The sequence below is a fragment of the Cricetulus griseus genome (genome assembly GCF_003668045.3).
Source record: "Cricetulus griseus strain 17A/GY chromosome 1 unlocalized genomic scaffold, alternate assembly CriGri-PICRH-1.0 chr1_1, whole genome shotgun sequence".
In the NCBI taxonomy this organism is placed as follows: Eukaryota; Metazoa; Chordata; class Mammalia; order Rodentia; family Cricetidae; genus Cricetulus; species Cricetulus griseus.
Genome location: NW_023276807.1, coordinates 70,030,263 through 70,049,830, shown reverse-complemented (window position 1 = coordinate 70,049,830; position 19,568 = coordinate 70,030,263). Strand labels below are relative to the sequence as shown.

At 43.7% G+C, this 19,568-nt stretch overlaps 1 protein-coding gene across 1 annotated transcript in view; it reads left to right on the top strand.

Moving 5' to 3' along the window:
- Window positions 1–19,568, top strand: part of Myo16 (myosin XVI) — a 319,471-nt gene that overhangs the window by 229,326 nt on the left and 70,577 nt on the right. Inside the window, exon 27 of the mRNA XM_027387882.2 lies at window positions 3,920–4,019. Within this exon, the coding sequence (XP_027243683.1) occupies window positions 3,920–4,019 (100 nt within the window). The remainder of the gene's footprint in view (window positions 1–3,919; window positions 4,020–19,568) is intronic.

The window sequence follows — 19,568 nt, the reverse complement described above, 5'->3', positions numbered from 1 at the left end:
CCAGTGATGGCACAACAGACAGCAGGCTGAGGCCTCCCACATCAACCACTAATTCGAAAAACGTTCCACACATTTGTCTACAGGGAACCAGTCGAGGCACACTTTTCTCAGGGGACCCTAACTTAAGTCAAGTTGACAAACAGCTAACCAATACACTTGCCTCTCCCTCCCTGTCTGCCTATATGCCAGCCTTCCAGTAAGTTCTAAGGACAGTCTTCCTTCTTTTCCTGGTCTCTCTCTCCTTTATCATGTCTGTTCCTGGGGTGGGGGTGAAAAGGGAACAGGTGTTTCCCAAACATTATTTCTGCTTTATAAAGAGATGCACTTCATAAGCTCTTAAAATAAGAATAACACTTCTCTTCTGAAACATAGTCTCCATCCAGGAAAGCCACGCTTTCCAGTTGAGGAAGATCACTGCCCCACCACATTGCTGATCTAGACGTTTCCTGGCAGGATAGCTTGCTCATAATAGATGCTCAATAAATATTTATTGAGATAATTAAAATTTTAAGGGGTTTCAGGAGCCAAAAAAAAATCAGAACTTTCACTTTAACAGCAGAACTTTCTTTGGGAGTAAAAGGAGAAGTCAATAGTCAACAAACAGAAGCAAATTCACAGGAACTCTTGAGTTTTAGGAAAGACAGCTTAATTTACTTAACTTGTATTTTCCTAAGAAAACAATTCTGCTACCTCCTCATTTCCTTTGAAAACTGTTATTTTAAAACTTCTACGTTAATCTGAATGAAAAAAACAAATCCCCAGTCTACTAAGTAGGATGTCAGAGTTGTCCTTTAAGCTCAAATGAGCACCGACTTGCAGGAGAGAGGTGCTCGCCTGTGACCTCACTTCCCTCTGTCCTTCCTAGGACCTCCCATGTTCCTGGCTTTTCCCTGTGCCATTAACTTTGACCTGTCCCTCTTAAAACCCAGAGACCTCAAAGTGACCCCAGTGTGGTGCGGCTTTTTCACTTGGAATTCTGTATGGCATTAGGTTTCTGTTGGTTTTATTGCATCACACTTACGGTGCTGAGAGCTGAAGAGAAATTTGTGCTCAGCTCCTTGACATGGAGAAGGCTTGTAATAACCATGTGAGAGACATTCTCGGGTTCTTTGAAACCCACTCTTATTATAGACAGGCACAGGAAGAAGTGGACATCCAGAAGGAAAGAAGGGAGGGTAGACAGACAGCGACCGTTGTACAAGAAAGGAGGGGTGTGCGGAGCCGCCAACACGTCTTCAACTGTGAGACTCGTGGGGGCACTGAATATGGAGCACTGTAACAGAAGTGACTCAGTTTCCCAAAATGGCTATTCCTGCTGGGCTCTATATTTGGAAGGTCATGGCAATGGAGGAACCAGCAGCCAGAGATAGTCATCTGCAAACTGGGAGGTGAGGAGCATTCATAGACAACTGTCCCTGCCCCTGGCCACACCCCACCTGAAACTCCACTTTGGCTCTCAGTTGCACACTCTCCCCATGCTCTCCCAAGAGTGAGTCTCAGTTGCACACTCCTTCCCCCATGCTCTCCTGTGAGTCTTGGCTACACAGTCTTCCTGATGTCTCCCCCTGAGTCTTGTCCACTAAACTGACTGGATTTCCCAGTATCCCCTTTCTCCACCAAGGTCACTATCATGTGCCAGTGTCTTGACCTTACTTTGCTCAAACCCCACTCTGTCCCAGTCTGCTGATGCTTGCAGAGTCAGCTATGCTGGCTCCTTTTACATGTCTCTTGCTCACAGACTCTGTCAAAACCAAGTCTTACTGGTCACCCACTCTATCCTTACATGCTGTGTCCACCTTTTAAACTCCTCTCAGGGGCCTGGCTTGTTGCCTCCTTTCTCGCAACCACTTCAGCCTCCTCCATGTTCCTGGAAGAGGGATGCAGATGTCCACTCCCTTGTTCTGCAGTGTGTAATCAGTCATAGACTAATTGATTCTGAATGAGGGAACTTTTGGCCACAATTCTAGATAGTCACAATAGTCCCCCTGTCCCAGATCAGGGAGATAAGAAGAGCAGGCTAGCCAAGAGGTGTCTCTTATTTATAGTCAGTTGACCTCCAATAGAGAGCACGTGAGAGTTTGTGCACAGGGCCTTCAGGAGAAAGAGGTGACCTGCCTGGGAGCCACTGTGCAGAAGTATGGGTGCCAGTCCTGTCTGATCTCACCTGAGCTCTGGACCAATGACAGCAGTAGGTGCACTGCCTGCCCCCAGAAGACATGCCCGAGTCAGTGAAGACATGTGATCATGTACGTTCTATTGAAGAGACATCATCGTAGGTGACACTCAGGCTGCACAAGGCACAGCTTTTCAAATCACAGGAGAGCGGTCCTTACCACACTGCCTCAGATGACATTTTTGTCTTTTCAGCTGAAATGGCAGCATCATTTGTTTCCAGTGTCAGAAGAACAATCTAAAGAGAAAAAAGCAGCAAGTGCAAGATTGTTCATACCGACTCTTTAATGCAATGTTCATTGCATTCAGATATGAATTATATCACCTGCATTCTTGGTTACAATTAACAAAGTTCCAAAATGGAATGAGGTTGATTATCAGCAGGAATAAAGAGGTGACTTCAGTTATCTCGTTTCACTATGTGGTTCCCTCTACGCCTGAACTTTTCTGGAGGCACAAATTCATTTACATTTAATAAAGCTCTGCTTGGCTGTTAAAGGGGTCCCAGTGACCCAGAGGTTAGCAAACCAAGGACCCTGCTCCCACATGCTCAGTCTGATGACAGTCACCGTTGAGCTTCCGAAGCCTTCGGTCTAGGTCAGGCTTCTAGATCTTCTCAGCTGCACTTTAGCAATGTCAGGAGAGAGGCTAGCTCCAGAGTCAGGTGACCCTGGATTCACTCCAGCCTTGCCTTCCTCCACCATCATGTTTCTACAGCTCTCTGCCAGGGCTCGACACTAGGTGACTTGCAAAGCAGTATTTCCTTCTTAAGTATCCGAAGTCACACATCCAACATGGAGGTGGTGTCGGCTCAATCATGCTACCCTGAAACTGGGTGGGCTAAGGGAATGAAAAGCTTATTGTAGTATATGTCAATTTTTCTGCAGCGGATGGAACACTGAAGTACTGTATCAAAATTAACTACACATATATGATTTGAGTTTCTGTATTGAACTTCCATAAGCTTGTAGAGCTGTTCAACGTGAAAATAGTGAAGGTTGAGTGCAATAAGATATAAGTGTAGGGCTCTTTGGTTATTCCTTCTGTAACTCCTCTACTCTCTTCCCTCCCCCCCTTCCTTGGATGCCATTTTACTTATGTAATTAAATAGAGTACAAAACGATTAGGTAAACTTTAATGGCCAGTATAATTTTGAAATGTTTGAAAGAACTATAGAAAACCATTCCATTGCTGTGAGTCTCAATTAGAGAGTGGAACTCAAACACTCAGAGATAAATGCTAAAAATAGAAATGCCCAACGGGAACTTAAGATACTCAATACTCATATATGGGGATGAGGCTTGTCTATCTCCCTTGAAATAAGTATTGCCACTGTTTTAATATTTCTTTACTGCAAACTAAATTTATCCTCAAGTAATAATCTAAAAGAAGCTTTGATTTTATTTTTAAAGGTGTTTTTTTTTACAAGGCCAAGAAAAATATTTAAATGGCAACTAATAGATTACTTTTTATCCTTTTCCAATTTTGTATAAATAAATGATCTGTGTCGTTTTGTGACAGTGCTACGTATAAATTGAAAAATAACATAGATGACTCATTTTAAGGATACTTTTCTCCACAGAAGATAAAGGTTTTTCACACTCTCTGCTGGTGTATGCCTAGTGGATGAGATATTTGGGGATTTCCCGATAAAATAAAGGAATCTGAGAACTAATGTGATCGGTCAGCCCTGTTAAATTTGGCCATCTGTTGACAGTCATTTGTTCTTGTGCTTGTTCCCTGACAGATATGAGCCACTAGCTTCTGTTCTTCTGGGCGAGAAGGGTCAGTCTGCTGAGGAGAGATGTCGGCTTGTTCTCCAGCGCTGTAAATTACAAGGCTGGCAGGTTGGTGACTGACAGACTGTGAAAATAGAAGGCTAGGGCTTTAAAGGCTTGAGTCATGGCAGCCTTCCTGGGAAAAACAAATCCCCTTGATATGTTTGGCAAGGCACAGCACTCTGTGTGTTTGGTGGAAACATGTCATTCTGTATGGCTTATGGGTTTTAGCACCATGGAGGCAATGTAAGAGGCATCCCACTTTTACAGTCACACAGAGAACTGACTTAGCTCAGGTCAGTTTGATCTATTGATACCTCGCCACTAACGCCTAGTAAAGCATTTAATATGTAGCCATATTCGTCACCTTTCCATCTCTGTGACAGAGTACCCAAGATAGACAGAGATAGGACAAAGAGAAACGGTTTCCTTGTAGTCACAACTCTGGTCCATGACCCATGGATGCCATTGTGTTTGGGCTTGTGGCAGACTTAACATCACAGTGTACATGCATGAACAGGGATGTTCAGATCATGGCATGGAGGAAGAAGTTGGGAAGAGGAGAGGGAGGAAAAGGGGGAAGAGCGCAGCTGTTCATCTGATGATATTCAGGAAGAAGAGGAGAGGAAAGGAGGGGAGAGGGAGAAAAGAGAGGAGACCCCCAGGTCCCAGTGTCATCTACTTCAAAGGCATACTCCCACTGACCTATGTGATGATATATTTTTTGTGATTTATTAAAGCTTGCCTGAGGGTACAGAAAGCAAAGCCAGCCACAAGCCGTATAGTCTGGCAGTGGTGGCACACACTTTTCATCCCAGAATCAGGAGACAGGCAGATGGATGTGTCTGAGTTCAAGGCCACCCTGGCCTACACAACAGTGAAGAGTAACATAGCTTATGCCTTAGGATCACACGCCTTTAATCCAGGCACTAGGGAGGTGGAGACAGGAGTGATATGGTTGGGCCGAGAAAGAACTAATAAGGAGGAAGAGACAGGAACTGAGAGCTTTTGCCTCTGAGGATTCATGGAGACAGGATTGCCATTTCAGCTGGGCAGATGTAAGATCTACTGGCTTAGCTGTTTTGCTTCTCTGATCTGCAGCTTGAAGCTTGAACCTCGATATCAGTCTCTGGGACTTTTATTATTCATGTAACAGACTTAGCTTCCCCTCTCTAGGGTTCAGCTTTTAATGGATCACTACCTCTCAACAGCCACAGGCTATAAACCAAGCCTTCAACACTCGAGCATTTAGGAGACATACTCCCTATCAAAACTATAAGAGGAGCAGAATTCAGAAAATGCAGAGTAGGGAAATAATGAGTGAACCAAAATCTTTGCATTAGGCCTGGGCTCACGAAGCTGGAGAAACTGTTCCTGGACCCTTGCTTCAGTTTCTCTTTGCTGTTCCTCACTGACTTCACAGTGGAATGGGCACCCTCTCTGAGCATTAACAAGGGAACAAGCTCTGAGTCTCAGAGCTCCTGACTGTTGTCTGGGTCAGGAGCCCATGGAAGGTGTCACTAAGCCAATACAAAGACAGAACAACTTAAGGCAAACTAACATGGGGAGACCCTACTAGAGATAGAACAGCAACTGAAATGACATCAGGAGCATCCTTGGCTAGCTTTTGGAAGAAGGGGTTTGGGTGGAGGAGAATGGAAGGCACAAGTGGCACAGAGGATGGCAAGGAGCGGGGCTCTGGGGAGGCATGCACTACTGGAAAACAAACACTCGTTCATCTCTGAGTAGAAGTGCATGGTCCTTGATGAGGGTGAACATGGTAGCACTGCGTCAGAAGTGGAGGGGGCAGATGGTGCCACGTATCAGAATGTGTCTGAGAGCTGCACAGCCTGCATGGTACATCAGCGGAAGCTGGTGCGTCACGGGTACACTCACCTATGACCTAGAACAAAGAACACAGGGCTCAGGCACAGAGGTGGCACCATTTCGCCCTCTGCACCACCCACGCTCTTCCTTTGTTTTCTTTCTTCCTTTTCTTTTTTAATCTTGATGGAAGTTGGACTCCAAGTCTCAGTCTGAGGGAGGACGCTTACTCACGCTGGGTTGTCATGGTTGCACATCGGTGCTGAGACTGGATTTTAAAAGGAAGGAATTACTAACCAAGAGTGATGTCAGCTCCCCATCCTGGAGCCTGAGACGTCGATGATGTGGGCTCCACAGAGAATATGGTTTAGCGAGATCATAGGGAGTTGAGGTCACTTCCGCTTAATCATTGCTAGGGTTTTTAAATAGGTAGAGTAGTGGCTTAAGAATAGTGTAATGTCAGAGGTCTCAAGGAGTTTGATTTTCCTCTGAGGAACACCCACTCTGTCTGTGTGTGTGTGTGTGTGTGTGTGTGTGTGTGTGTGTGTGTGTGTCTGTGTGTCTGTGTGTGTGTGTGTCTGTTGAGATGCCAAGAGAATATGAAATATTTCTCCCAGTCGGGAATTGAGTATCAATGCTAACACCAGTCAGGATTTCCAACATATAGGATGGTGCCAATCATAGGAGGAGGCTGGGGTGCACATAGATGTTCATTGGTAGGCATCTGTCATTGCAAATCTGTGTCCTGGAAGTGATACTTGAAACAGTAGCTGAGGATGGTATTAAACATTGGCACTTCTAAAATAAAAAGCAAATGCATTTTAAGTAAGGAGGAGTTTTCACTTCATTACACAAATCTATTTTCTCTTCATTTAAAAAAAAAGATTTGTTTATTTTTGTGGTATGTGTATTTTGAGTGTCTGCATGTATGGGCACCTCATGCGTGTCTGGTGCCAACAGAGGCCAGATTCGGACACTGGAACATCTCCTGAGACTAGAATTACAGATAGTTGTGAGCCACCATGTGGGTGTTGGAGCCCAAATCCAGATCCTCTGTGAGCAGCAACCTTTCTTAACTGCTGAGCCATCTCACCAGCACCCCCCTGATGTTTTCTCCCCACACAAGAAAGTTGAAAAATACAAAAGGAGGGACAAGGAGAGGGATGTGTGTAGATACCCCCCCCCAAGTATATCTGCTAATGAGTTCTGTGTTCTTGGTTAGGGAAGACTGATTTTTTTTCCAGCTTTGTCAAGGTGGGATCATTTAGACTTTCCATGCTACAAGCTGACTTCGAAGAAATAGCTATTCTTATTCATACTTGACTCCTAAGTTAAACAGAAAACAATTTATGTTAAAAACTCAATTATTTCTGAGATGGACAGTCAGAGTCCTCTGTTTCAAAAGCAAAGTGATGGTTTGAAATGTGCCATTACGAGAAGTTCTGCCTTTGATTCCATTCTGGGTTGTGAATGATGGGAAATGAACTTCTGTGCCCTCTGCAAGAGCACCCAGTGCCCTTAACCACGAGCCATCTCTCCAGCCCCGAAAATGTTATTCTTTTATGGTCAGTTGAATGAGTCTTGGGGATCTAGTGGTTTTTATCATTCCTCCTTTTCTTAGATCAGCCTTAATTCACCCTGGCATAGTCAGGCTTGAGTCCTCAGAATGGGACTCCAGCTGCTTAGTTCCTATCTCTTCCTTGCTGCAGAAACTCATGAGCACTGGAGCCTCCTCCTGGTTCAAGGCTTCCAATTTTGGGAGCTGCTGGGTTTGTCTTTTGAGATAAAAATGGAGAAAGTATGATAACGTGAGGAAGGATGGGGTGGTGCAGAGAGGTAGGGAGGGACAAACACATGGTTTATTCCTTGCGTGTCATTGGGTAGGGGTCAGTACATGAAGAGTTAAGGGTAAATAGCCACTACTTTCATTTGCATGTTGGGAGGCATCCACTCAACACTCTCCCAACTTTACTGACTTTGAGTGCAATAACAGCTCCTTGGAAAAAAGAGGAAAGTAGCCATGGTGTAGGTGTGAGGATGCTGAGCCCTGGAGAGCTGGACTGGCAGATCAGCATACTGGTTAAAACAGGGGCATCAAGTTCCTGATTGCCTGGATGGAAGGCAGCTTGGCTGAGGCCAACCTGGATTCTGTCTCAGCCTTGTTCTTGCCTCACCATTTAGACTGATCTCTGCCTTTCCTTATAGTTACCTCGAGTCATTTCGTTCAGGGTTCAGAACTTGAAAGGGACAAATTGTGCTTAATTATGGAGCTTTGATCTCGGGCGCTTCCATATTCCTGTATCAGTGAGCAGACTGCCCTTTGCAGCTGGTATCTTTTCTGTGTTTCTAAGTCACTAGGCAGATGAGGGAAAACCTAGCACCACTTCCTGTTACAGGCTGGCACAGAAGGAGTCTTCTGAACCCAGACCATTATCCCTGCAGTAGCATCCAGCTGTTGCCCGAGGCTTGCAACTGAATCAAGAATCATGTTTCTTCAAATAGGAAACTGTCAACAGTACATGCCGGGTGCTTTATATAGACACACAAGAACAGTGAATTGTCAAACTGGGTCACACAGAAAACCAGTCAACATTATTTAGAAGGCTGTCTGAGAGGAGAGCCAAGTGGGATTTTGCTCTGTTTATGCTTATAAGAAATATATTGAGGGTCTGGAGACATGGCTCAGTGGTTAAGAGCACTAGCTGTTCTTCCAGAGGACCTGGGTTCAATTCCCAGCCACCATATGGCAGCTCACAACTGTCTATAAATGTAGTTCCAGGGGTTCTGATACCTTAACACCAATGTACATTAAAAATTATTTAAAAAGAAAGAAATATATTGACCCACCGAATCTGTGATGAAAAATGACTATACAATGTGTAAATGTTACCTAAGTATAGTTTCAGCATAGACTATTGTAAATAATGCCAAACTATTTTGAGCTGTGTAAAAACTGTGGGTCACACAGTTTTCTTCCATAGGGTTTGGTTTTCCAGTCTGTAGTTCGCATTGTGTCTTTCACGAATTCATTCCTTACTGCACCAGAAGGGCTCTTGCTTTCTTTCACAGTGTGAACTGGTAAAGCGCCAATTCTGGCAAACTGTCCCCTGAATACCCAGAATCCCTGCCCTTACATAATGTGGCTTCCTTTCAAAGAAAGGGGAAGAAAATCAGGACAAAGTGGGAGGGAAACTTCTTGTTGGTGGTTTCCTGTTCATGTTTAACACAGAAAAGCATGTTCAAAAACCACAGAGAACTGCTGGGTTGAAAGATGGCTCAGCGGTTACGAGAACTTACTGCTCTTCCAAAGGACTGAGTTTAATTCCCCACATCCAGACTGTGGTTCACAAGCATCTCTAACTCCATTTTCAGAGGATCCAATTCCTTCTTCTCATCCCCGTGGGCACCAGACCCACAGGCAGGCAAAATGCCATAGACATAAAATAAATAATAAAGTCAAATATGAGTATGTATATACTCATAGATGCATACATACATATGTAACTATTGTGGTTCTTGCGAAAGACCCAAGCTTGGCTCCTAACACTCACATCAGGCATCACACAAGTTCCTATAACTCCAGTTCCAGGGCCTCTGACACCCTTTTCTGGATTCTGTGAGCACAGCACATGTGTGGTGCACCATATATACATACACACATACATATATACACACATACATACATACACACATACATACACTCAGGAATCTATACACACCTAAATTATAAATGACTCTTAAATGTGTGTGTGTGTGTGTGAGTGAGAGAGAGAGAGAGAGAGAGAGGAGAGAAGTGTGTGTGTGTGTGTGTGTGTGTGTGTGTGTGTGTGTGCGCGCGTGCTCGCGCGCGCGCGCGCGCACGTGCATACGTGTGTGTGAAACTACTCAGAGATGCAAGACAGAATTTGAGTACTAGTGTCTTTGCTAAGAGGAGTGGAAGTTCCCAGAAACGGTCTGAGTAGATTCTTCATGGCTGTCTCCATAATGTTGATTTCTTCTTCTCAGTGGATGTACTTATCTTGACTAAACTAGGAGTTCATGAATTACTTCATTTGTGTGTGGTGGGTAAACGCCAAGTAGATTTAATTAACTTTAAAATGAATCATTGAACCGTCTACAATTTGTAATATTGTTGTTGTTATTTATTTGTCTCAATATGTTCACTTTTCATCCAGTGTTACTTTAGAATAAATTTGATTCACCCTGTCTCCGTTACATACACCTCTGGGCAGATGCCCCATCAGCAGACATTAGGCACCTCTGGGATATTCTTATTTTACTTGCTCTTTCATTTCTGCAAAGTGAAAACCTCTGAAACTAATTCTAAGTGGAAAGATAAGTGCTATAATCTGATTTTCACACGTTTCATATGCATCAACTGGTTACAGGGAGCTTTCTTCTGTGCGGTTATTTGAATGCTATATTCATTTCTCTGCCATCTGGAGGGATGGTAGCTGGAGAAACAGATCTATCTGTTGGAATGTTCCAGGATGCCAGGCACTGAGAGCCACAAGGGGTCGGTCTGGGGTGGCCTTTCTCCTTCTCAGGTTGCTTTCGCAGAAGGAGTGTTGTGTGAAGATTTCTGACAGCTTAGGTGGAAGGAAGGAAGGAAGAGGAATGCAGTACAGCCCTGGAAACATGTCCTGGGATGTTTTCCCCAGAGGCAGCAGGATTTTAGAGCCCGACCTCAGATCTAGTGTGTCATCCAGTAGCTGAAAGATGGTTGGAGACAGGATGCTCTTGGGAGCCTCCTCAGATCATGCAGACGGAACTGAAAATGCAATGGGAGATTCAGCTTCACCTCAACTGCATGCTGAGATGGGAAACTGGTGTGTGTGTATGTGTGTGTGTGTGTGTGTGTGTGTGTGTGTGTGTGTGTGTGTGTCCATTTGTGTGCATGTGTGTGAGAGCGTGTGCTTGTGTGCATAACTGTATGTGACCACTTGTGTGTGTGTGAGTATGTGTGCACCTGTGTGTGCCCACTTGTGTGTGTATGTTAGTGTGTGTGTATTGTGTGAGTGTGTGGGGTGTGTGAGTGTGTGTATGTGTGTGAGTGTGTGTGTGCATGCATGTGTATGTGTGTGTGTGAAAAGGAGAGACAGAGACTGAGAAACTCAAAGAAACAATAAAATGCACTCAAAAACAAAATCCTTATCATTTTTAAAGTTTAATATGGTATTAATATTTTAAGAATTTCATACATGCATATTATGTATCTGATCATACTCACCCTAGGAGCCATCACCTCTCTGTAGTTTTCAGCTAGGGTTCATGCACCATGATTGGCTGGGCTTCTGCAGGTCGTGCACTGGAAACCATAGCTGCCGTGAGTTTGTGAGTTCTGTGGTCCTGCCATGTTCAGAAGACAGTTCAGCTCCAGTTTTCCTGATGTCTGACTCTGACAATATCCCCTGCCTTCTCCTATAACGGTCCCTAAGCCTTGGGGATAGGTGTGATCTAGCATCCCATTTGTGGTGGAGGACTGCGGAAGTCATGTATGCTCTGCACCGTGACCAAGTGTGAGTTTCTGTGTTAACCACCATGCACAGCACAAAGAAAATCCTTCGATGAGGACTGAGAACTGAACTAATCTATACAAACCCTAAATCCTAGTGAAATACTTGTTCCCACTTGTGTTTATTCACCAAGCACAGCAAAAAGCTGCCAGAGTCATCATTTCTCTGCCACCCCCTTCTTAATGCCACTCATATATTTCATTCTACTCTGTGAAATACATGATTTTAGAAGACTCACCCATGCCGTGCTGAGAACAGCAAGATGAGCATTTACCATAACATTAAATAAAACCATCCAGATGAAGGATTTATTATTTCATTAATCTAAAATAGTACAGTAGGGAGAAGATAATGAAAGGAGGAGCAAAGATAATGTTAAAGTTTTAACCGTCCCGCTTTTTATAAAAAAAAAAAAAAAAGTCTTAAGGCGAGGCAGTTGTGCTCTTATTAGCACAATAAATTAATGGTTTATAACCTTTATTTTATCACTCCAGGAGTACTTCATAAATCACCTGTAACTGTGAGCCAGAAAATAGCCTATAAAGTGATTTTTTTTCTATTAGTTCTCTTTCTCCGGAATTAACGGTGTTAAAAAAAAAAAAAAAAACACTGAGACTTAAGTCCTTTACCTAGGACCACTGTGTGTTCACATCTCCTTCCTTTCTTTCCTGTGTGCTGAGCACTTACACACCCGCACAGAGACAGTCAAGAAGTTGCGCCACAATGGGAGAGAGACAAGAATGCTGTGTCAGCAGATCAAAGGGACTTGGCTTAGACGGGGCAGGGCAGGAGGGCCCAGGGGAGGAAATGAGCTGACACCATGGAGTGAAGGTGGTCACACAGAACTGGCAGTTATGCAGGGCAGCTAGCTGAAGCCCTGACAGCCAGCTAAGAGGGCAGGCAAGGGTACTCGGATGGGGATTCTCAATCTTAGCGTTAATCATCCTGAGTCATTTTCCTATACGTGTGTCAGAGCACTTGTTACACACCATTAAATCCAGAAAGAAACTTGGGGTTTTCTTATGAGAAGCTGTAAGGGAGCTGGTGATGTGGTCTGTCTAGGGCTCTCGGTGTGTTTCTGTGGGAACGAGAATAGGACTGAGAAGCCAGGAAGCAAACTAATGCTGTCTGCCATGGACCAGCAGAGGAGCAGTGTTGTCTAGAAAGACACAGCAGGTGAGGCAGTACAGGGGCCAAAGGGCTGCATCCCACAGTCTGTGGTATGCGCACTTCTGAAGTTACAGACATAAGAGGAGAGTCTTAATATCAGAATATCAGTGTAGATATGGAATATACTTGGCCATTAACAAGTGCAAAATTGGTTAAGCAAACATCACAAGTGGCACCCTAAAAGATGGCACAGACTGTGAATAGAAGATAATTCAAAAAAGTCCACGTGAACACACCATCTGGCCAGTTTGGAGAAATCAGAAGCCAATATAAGTAGGTTTGAATTTCTGAAATAGTGGTGAACAATATCAGATCAGATGCCAAGAAGGAGTGTCAGGGATATTTGTGCTCTGAGAAGTAAAGAAAGCATCAAAGCACAGCATGGCAGAACAAAGACCGGTACTGAGAACCGGCTCACGTTTATGTAGGTGCACACACAGAGCCTCCAGCAGCTTTAGTAGTGTCCCACTCTGGGGCCATCATGGCTACTTTTGATCATGACTGATATCTTCTTCAGGGGAGGTAGCCATTATCCACGTCATACAGACCTTTTTTTGGAATGTTAAGCGTGCTCCCTAAATGAACACTAGATCCGGTGCACTGTCCTCTACCATTTGGGGAGCACGGCCTTGCCTGGCTCTTGACAATGTATGTCTCTGGGAATGGGATATCTTTATGAGCATGCTTGGCCATATTGATATAATTTCTATAACAAAACAATATATAGGATCACACAGTGACGAATCTACTGCTGGGTTCAAAATAGTAGTTCAATTCATCACTGCCTACTCTCCAGACTCTTCTATTCTAGGTGAGAGTAATTAATTTTTCTAACATACATGAAAGTCAAGCCAAACTATCTTCTTTGAATACCACACTATATAGTGCTCCATAAGATGTGTGTAGCTGTTATTGTCTTTTCTGTGTTGGAGGGAAACTTAAGAGCAGTCTATTTGTAACAAAAAGAACTGGCATTTTTCATAAATTTATCCTTGAGCATGTTTAAAAGCACATTCAGACATTCAGAACCAGACTGTACATAAAAACATTTCTGTTTAGTAGATTTTTTCAAAGCTACCATGAAAATGTAACATGTTGAGCTTTTTGTAGTGTAATTAATATTTATTTATGTTTATATGAATTATGAAAATAATGACTGTCCCTCAAAGGAGACAAGCAAAGCATCAAGGAAGAAAAATGTGCGAGTACGGCCCAGCAAGAAGGAGCTGAGAGCAGTAGTCACTTATCCGAGCATCTGAAAATGATGGACCACCTTCTACTTGCCGAGTGGTCCCAGAAGTGATCATGAGAGGTGCACGCATGAGTGTGTGTGTGTGTGTTCATGCTCTGCATGTGCATGCATGCGTGCCTGTAATGTGTGCACATGCGTGCATGCATGCATTTGTGTGTGCGTGCATGTGTGTATTTGTGCGTGTCTGTGTGCATTTGTTTGAGTGTGTGTGTGTGTGTGTGTGTGTGTGTGTGTGTGTGTGTAGGGCATTCAGGTGGAAAATGGAGGAAGACTCTGTATAGGACTGATGGAGGAAATGTATAAACACAGTACCTTTATTCTATGGGCGGGGGGGGGGGAGTGAAAGAGCCAGAAAGGGCTTCCATGGGGGCAATGTACTGTTCAGGGTACCAGGAAGTTGTAGGGTTTGGAGAGAACCAAGGGAACTGGCACACAGTGATGGACTCTGGCTCTGGAGGGTACCCCTGCTGGGAGGAGTTGCCCTGATAGGCACAGAAGCTACTTTGCATGGTAAAAATAGAACAGCATTTTACAGGAGCACAATGACATTCTCAGATCCACAGGGAGAAAAACAAGCCCAAATGGGGGCTCTGCAGACGTCGGAATGTGGGGAAGAGAGATCATATTGTTAGCATCAGCACAGAGGAGCAATATGTTTCATCCAGGAGCAAACTGGCATTGCTAGGGGACTTCAGAAGATACCAGGACACTTTTTGGAATCTTATCCTAGTGAAAGGAGATAATCATTTTTAATGCAACTGTATTTTTTATAATGTCACGAAACATGGTGTAGTTACTAAAATAGTATATGTTAAAAGATAAAATAAAATAAAATAAAAGATAAAAGAAAATTAGACATTCTAAAGGTTGATTCTGATCAGTAATGATGAAAAATCAAGTGTTTTGTTTGAAGCAAAGAAACTCATCTCCAATAAGATATTTCTCATTAGAATATAATCTATACAAATATCATAGTCCGATAATTATAGACATAGAAATAGAGACATTACTGAACACACCGCTAACATGAGCAGTGAATCATTCAGTAAGGGCTCTGTGTCTAAGCATCCACCCCTGCTGGTATATAAAGACTCCTTGCATCAGCCCTCTGCTTCAGAAGTGGGAGTGGGAAACTAAAATGATAGTATATAGCCTTCCTTCTGCAGGAGGAAAAAGGGCTCACTCCCAGAGACAAATAACCATGCTACAGAGGACTCTGAAGGCAAAATCCAAGAGTTTGCATGCTGGCTGGCAGCCTACATGGAACAGCCAATGACGAATATGTCAAAGGTAGTATTCAAGATGACTCCAAGAGCAGACAGAGTGTGGAGATGGGGAGAGGTGGAGGTGTGGTCTCAGTCACCCTATTCTAGAAAGAGTGGCCCTGGGAGTGTGAGGTGTGTTATCTTTGCTTTTGAACCACGTTATACACGTTTTCTAAAATAGAGCACACAGTTTAAACATATTTTAAATAGCTAAGGTTTATTTGAGATGAATTATTTCTTCTAAGCACTTGAGCTTTTCTAACTACTATCCATGAAAGGGACTTAAAGGTAAGCTGTGTATATAACAAGCTTAGATACACCTTGTGCTTCTGTCTTCAGCGATGAGTCCTTAATGTGTCTGTGATCCCAGAAAAGAAAAAGTGTGTGTGGATGGATGGAAATCACGTGGGATGAATGACATTTGTACGTATCTTGGGATTTCAGTACTTCAGGATGCCCAGTAACAAGGCCCTTGCTCTCACGAAGGTGTGAGTATAGGGGAGGAACTCATTGGTAGAAGAGGAAAGCGTAGGAGAGTTCTGTCTAGAAACATGGAAATCAGTGTGAGCTTGGGCAAAAGGTCCCCTAGGCCTGGACTCAGTCACTGCACCAAGCTGTCGATGTGTGAGTCAACCGTAATGGAAGCTGTAGGGTAAAGAACTCATCAAGGAATGTGGACATTCTCGGACTGGTCTGCAGAACACTGGGGGTGCAGGATGTCAGTTAGAGCCTGTGGTCATCACAGAAATGGAGATAGCAGACAGAAGATGGGGCTGCAGAGCCTGTGCAACTTTAAGAATGACTAGAATCTGACAACACAGCATGTAGCATGCAGCCAGCTTCATGGTAGCTTCCAGCTGATAGAGACATGAGGTCAAAGGCCCTGTCCCAACCTGTAGAACTACAACCCACATTTCAAGATGCCCAAGGAATGAGTAAGTGTACAGCAACTTCAGACAGTCACTTGGTGAAGAAGGATCTGGAAGTCCTGCTCTGGAGCCCAGAAAGTCATCACCTCTGTCCATTGTCCATCTCTTCCTCTCCATGTGAAACAGAGTTAGGCAAGGTCTGCAGGCTGAACCTGTGTGGTTTACAGGTGGCCCCTCTTTTGCTGTGTGTACAGTGGCTCTATTAATGCCCTCAGTAGGTGCATTTCCTTCAGAGTGCCTTTCCATATCACCTATGTGTAGCTAGAACCCTTCATGCATCCTTTAGCTGGCACACCCTTTTTCTTGCTCAAGTAGAGACACAGGGCCCTAGCATTCTTCTTTAGCTTACCCACAAGAGAGGCAGTTACTCACTGTATTATTGGGTACAGGATGTGAGTAGATTAAATTAGCCCACAATTGTGATTCAGACAATGGATTTGTCTTGTTCAGGTTCACAGGGGTTTGTGGGCCTACAAGGGGGTGATACAGCTTTCTATACTGTAAGATTAAACTCCTTGATGGGTGGTGGTGGTACACCTTTAATCCCAGCACTTGGGTGGCAGAGGCAGGTGGATCTCTGTGAGTTCAAGGCCAGCCTGGTCTACAGAGTGAGTTCCAGGACAGACTCCAAAGCTACAGAGAAGCCCTGTTTGTCTTGAAAAAAACAAACAAACAAATATTAGCTCCATGTGTATTTCCTTCATTTCACTAAGGCAGAGAAAAATGTGACTCACTCAAATTATCCAGGGATAATAGTTACATATTTTTCCTCCATAAGATCTATTTCAAAGATACTGTCAGAAACACACCGTGCTCCTAAAAATTACCCTCAAGGAACAAGGAGAGTTTCACAGGATTCCTTGTTACCCCCGTATTAATCCAGCCCCCATGCCTCCTACACCCTACCAACCGCTGTTCCTGTGTTTGTCTGCCTCCACAGTCCACATTTCTGAAAAAAAGTCCCCAAGAACTGGAACAATAATTTGGAAGTCATCATTGACAATCTTGTTTAATTATTTAAAATCTGTCACTCTAAAGCAAAAATATCCTAATGTTTTTCTGAGGAGCTTCCTGATGGTGTGATTCACAGATGGCTTGATCCTACAGGGGTCAGGGTGACATGAGCTCTGTAGTCCCAGATAAAAGTTCTGTGCCTCCAGGAGTGCACAAAAAGGCTTCCAAGCTCTGCTTGTGTCTGGTTAGTGAGAAACAACCTTGTAGGGGGGAGTGTGACCAGACCACCCACCACAGTGAGCTGAGTCCACGGACTGAAATCTGTTGAGTCACAACTTGAGATTCAATATCACACACCTCTGGAGCTATTTGCTAGGACAGCTGTGGTGGTCTGGGCCAGAAGTGTTCCCCAGTCAGTGGTGTTTACTGGTACTGGCCATATACATACCTGGCTTTTCAGATTCAAGGTATCTTGTCTAAGTTTCCTTGCTGGGGGCCTTTAGGCTTCTGTCCTTGTTAATCCCTGGCATCATGGAAAGCAAGAGCCTAAATCCTCAACAGTGCCCCAGGAAGAACTCTAGGATACCAACAATCTGCTGATTCCATTCATTTGCTAGAGAAGGACTTGGTATGAATGTAGCATCTTTTGAAGACAGACCAAACAGATAGGAGAAAAGACATATACAGTAGAGTGACTGACTACACACAGCGATTTTGTTAGATCAGAAGAAAGGATGTAAGAAATGATAAACATTCGGGGAAATAAGAATGTTCCTGATTTAAATACAGCACTGTATGCTTACATGCCAAAACATCCTGTGTTACCCAGACTGTTTTATGGTATCCTTTGGGGATAGGCAATTTTAGACACTGATTTTCTTTCTAATGAAAACTCAAAGAGACCATTGAAATCATACAAATATTAAAAGTTCAAAGAACATCTTCAATATTCCTAATTCACAAATGAATTATATAGCACAAAATAATGTCAGGGCCACCATCTTTGGGTATCTGTAGACCATGCCCTGGACTTGACAGGATATTGCAAAGTCCTCTGTCCTCTAGAAATGTATAGACTATATCCCAGTATTTGAATGGGGGATTTTTCAAAGCTGTAATAGAATGAAAGTAAGAGCTTAGCCATTTCACAAAGATCTGGCCCTCATCATCATGGGCTATTTATGTGTGAGTTCAGACTTCCATCTGTACATGTGAGTTCATTCTGTCACCCACTGGACTCCATCATTTGAGCTGGAAGATGTCAGGGCCCAGTTTGAGTTCTCAGTTTCTCTTAGGACTTGTTTGCAGCCCAGGGAGTATTCTCAATTTTCTTCATGACCTACCTTATACAAAACCTTTACAATTCTTCATCTGTTTTCTTCTCTTTCTAATTTGACTTGGTCCTCTTTCACATCCCTAATGCTTCATACTTTAAGAATGTGAATCCAAGTCCTTCAAGAGATGTAGCCCTACTGTCCATTAATTTAAAAAACTGAAGAATTGGTCACTGAGGATTGAAATGGAGGCACCAAATCCCCATTGGAAGTGGGAACGCTTAATTTTTAATCTGACTGTGGAAATGAGCCCTGATGTCCGTTGTGAAGGGTGACTGAGAGTTGGCCAACAGACTGGCATCAAATGCAGAATCTTTTCAAGCCCAAATGATCCACGAATTCCCACTGTTTGCTCACCTACATACTCACAAACTTGTCAAGACAACCCACTGTCTAGACTTTTTAAAATGAACTTCATAAAATTCAATCTAAAGTTGCAAAATTATTTGGTGAAATTTAGACTTGAGTCTCTAACCTCCAAGCATATCCAGATTGTATATACATATGTGCGTGTGCCCGTGCACACACACATACACACACACACACACACACACACACACACACACACACACACACACACACACACACTGACATGCCCTTCATGGTGTGGTACCACCTCCACAAAGGTGCTCCTTCTCCTCTCTGTCACACAGCTGTGCCTCCAAGGGCCTTTCAGGTCATCTTCCCACACCCTTCAAGATGCCCTGGGAAAGAAGCCAGAAATCCTCCCTAAACATATCTAGATCATATCCCTGAATCTCTGGGTTCCTTGTGTAGAGTCGAGTCACCATATAGGACATCTGCTACCAGAGTTTTCTCACTGTTAACATCCCCTACTAAACAATCAGTTCCTCAAGGACAAGGATTGGTTTCCTTGTTTCCCCAAAGCCCAGAACAATGTCCCAGATAAACCTTCTCCAGAGTCTTGAATGTCTTCTGGAAATGTCACTCTAAGAAGCCTGTTCATCTCCAGCTGCCTCCTATCCAAGATCCTGTTAAAGGCAAGGCTGTGGAGCTAAAATTCCCTATGCTCTTTCTTCCCCCTATCTTCTCCATGTGTTCTTCTTTCATGCACCAAATCTCTCTGGGATTTCAAGCTTCTTCCGTTGTGTATTGTTTGGGGTAGGGGTTTCCTGTCTTGTTTGGGGTTCCATACCCACCATGAGTTGAGTACCAGAGACTGGGATACAGAGGGAAGTAGCTTCCTTCTTCCCCATTCCCATCTCACAGATTTCCCCTTCAGGGCTTAGAGACTGGGCCAAGTGTTCTTCCTGCCCACTACCAAAGTAAATCCGCAGTTAGAAGATAAAAAGACCATGAATTATGGAACATGATGAGGGAAAGAGAATTGCAATAAAGCAAGGGGGAGAAATG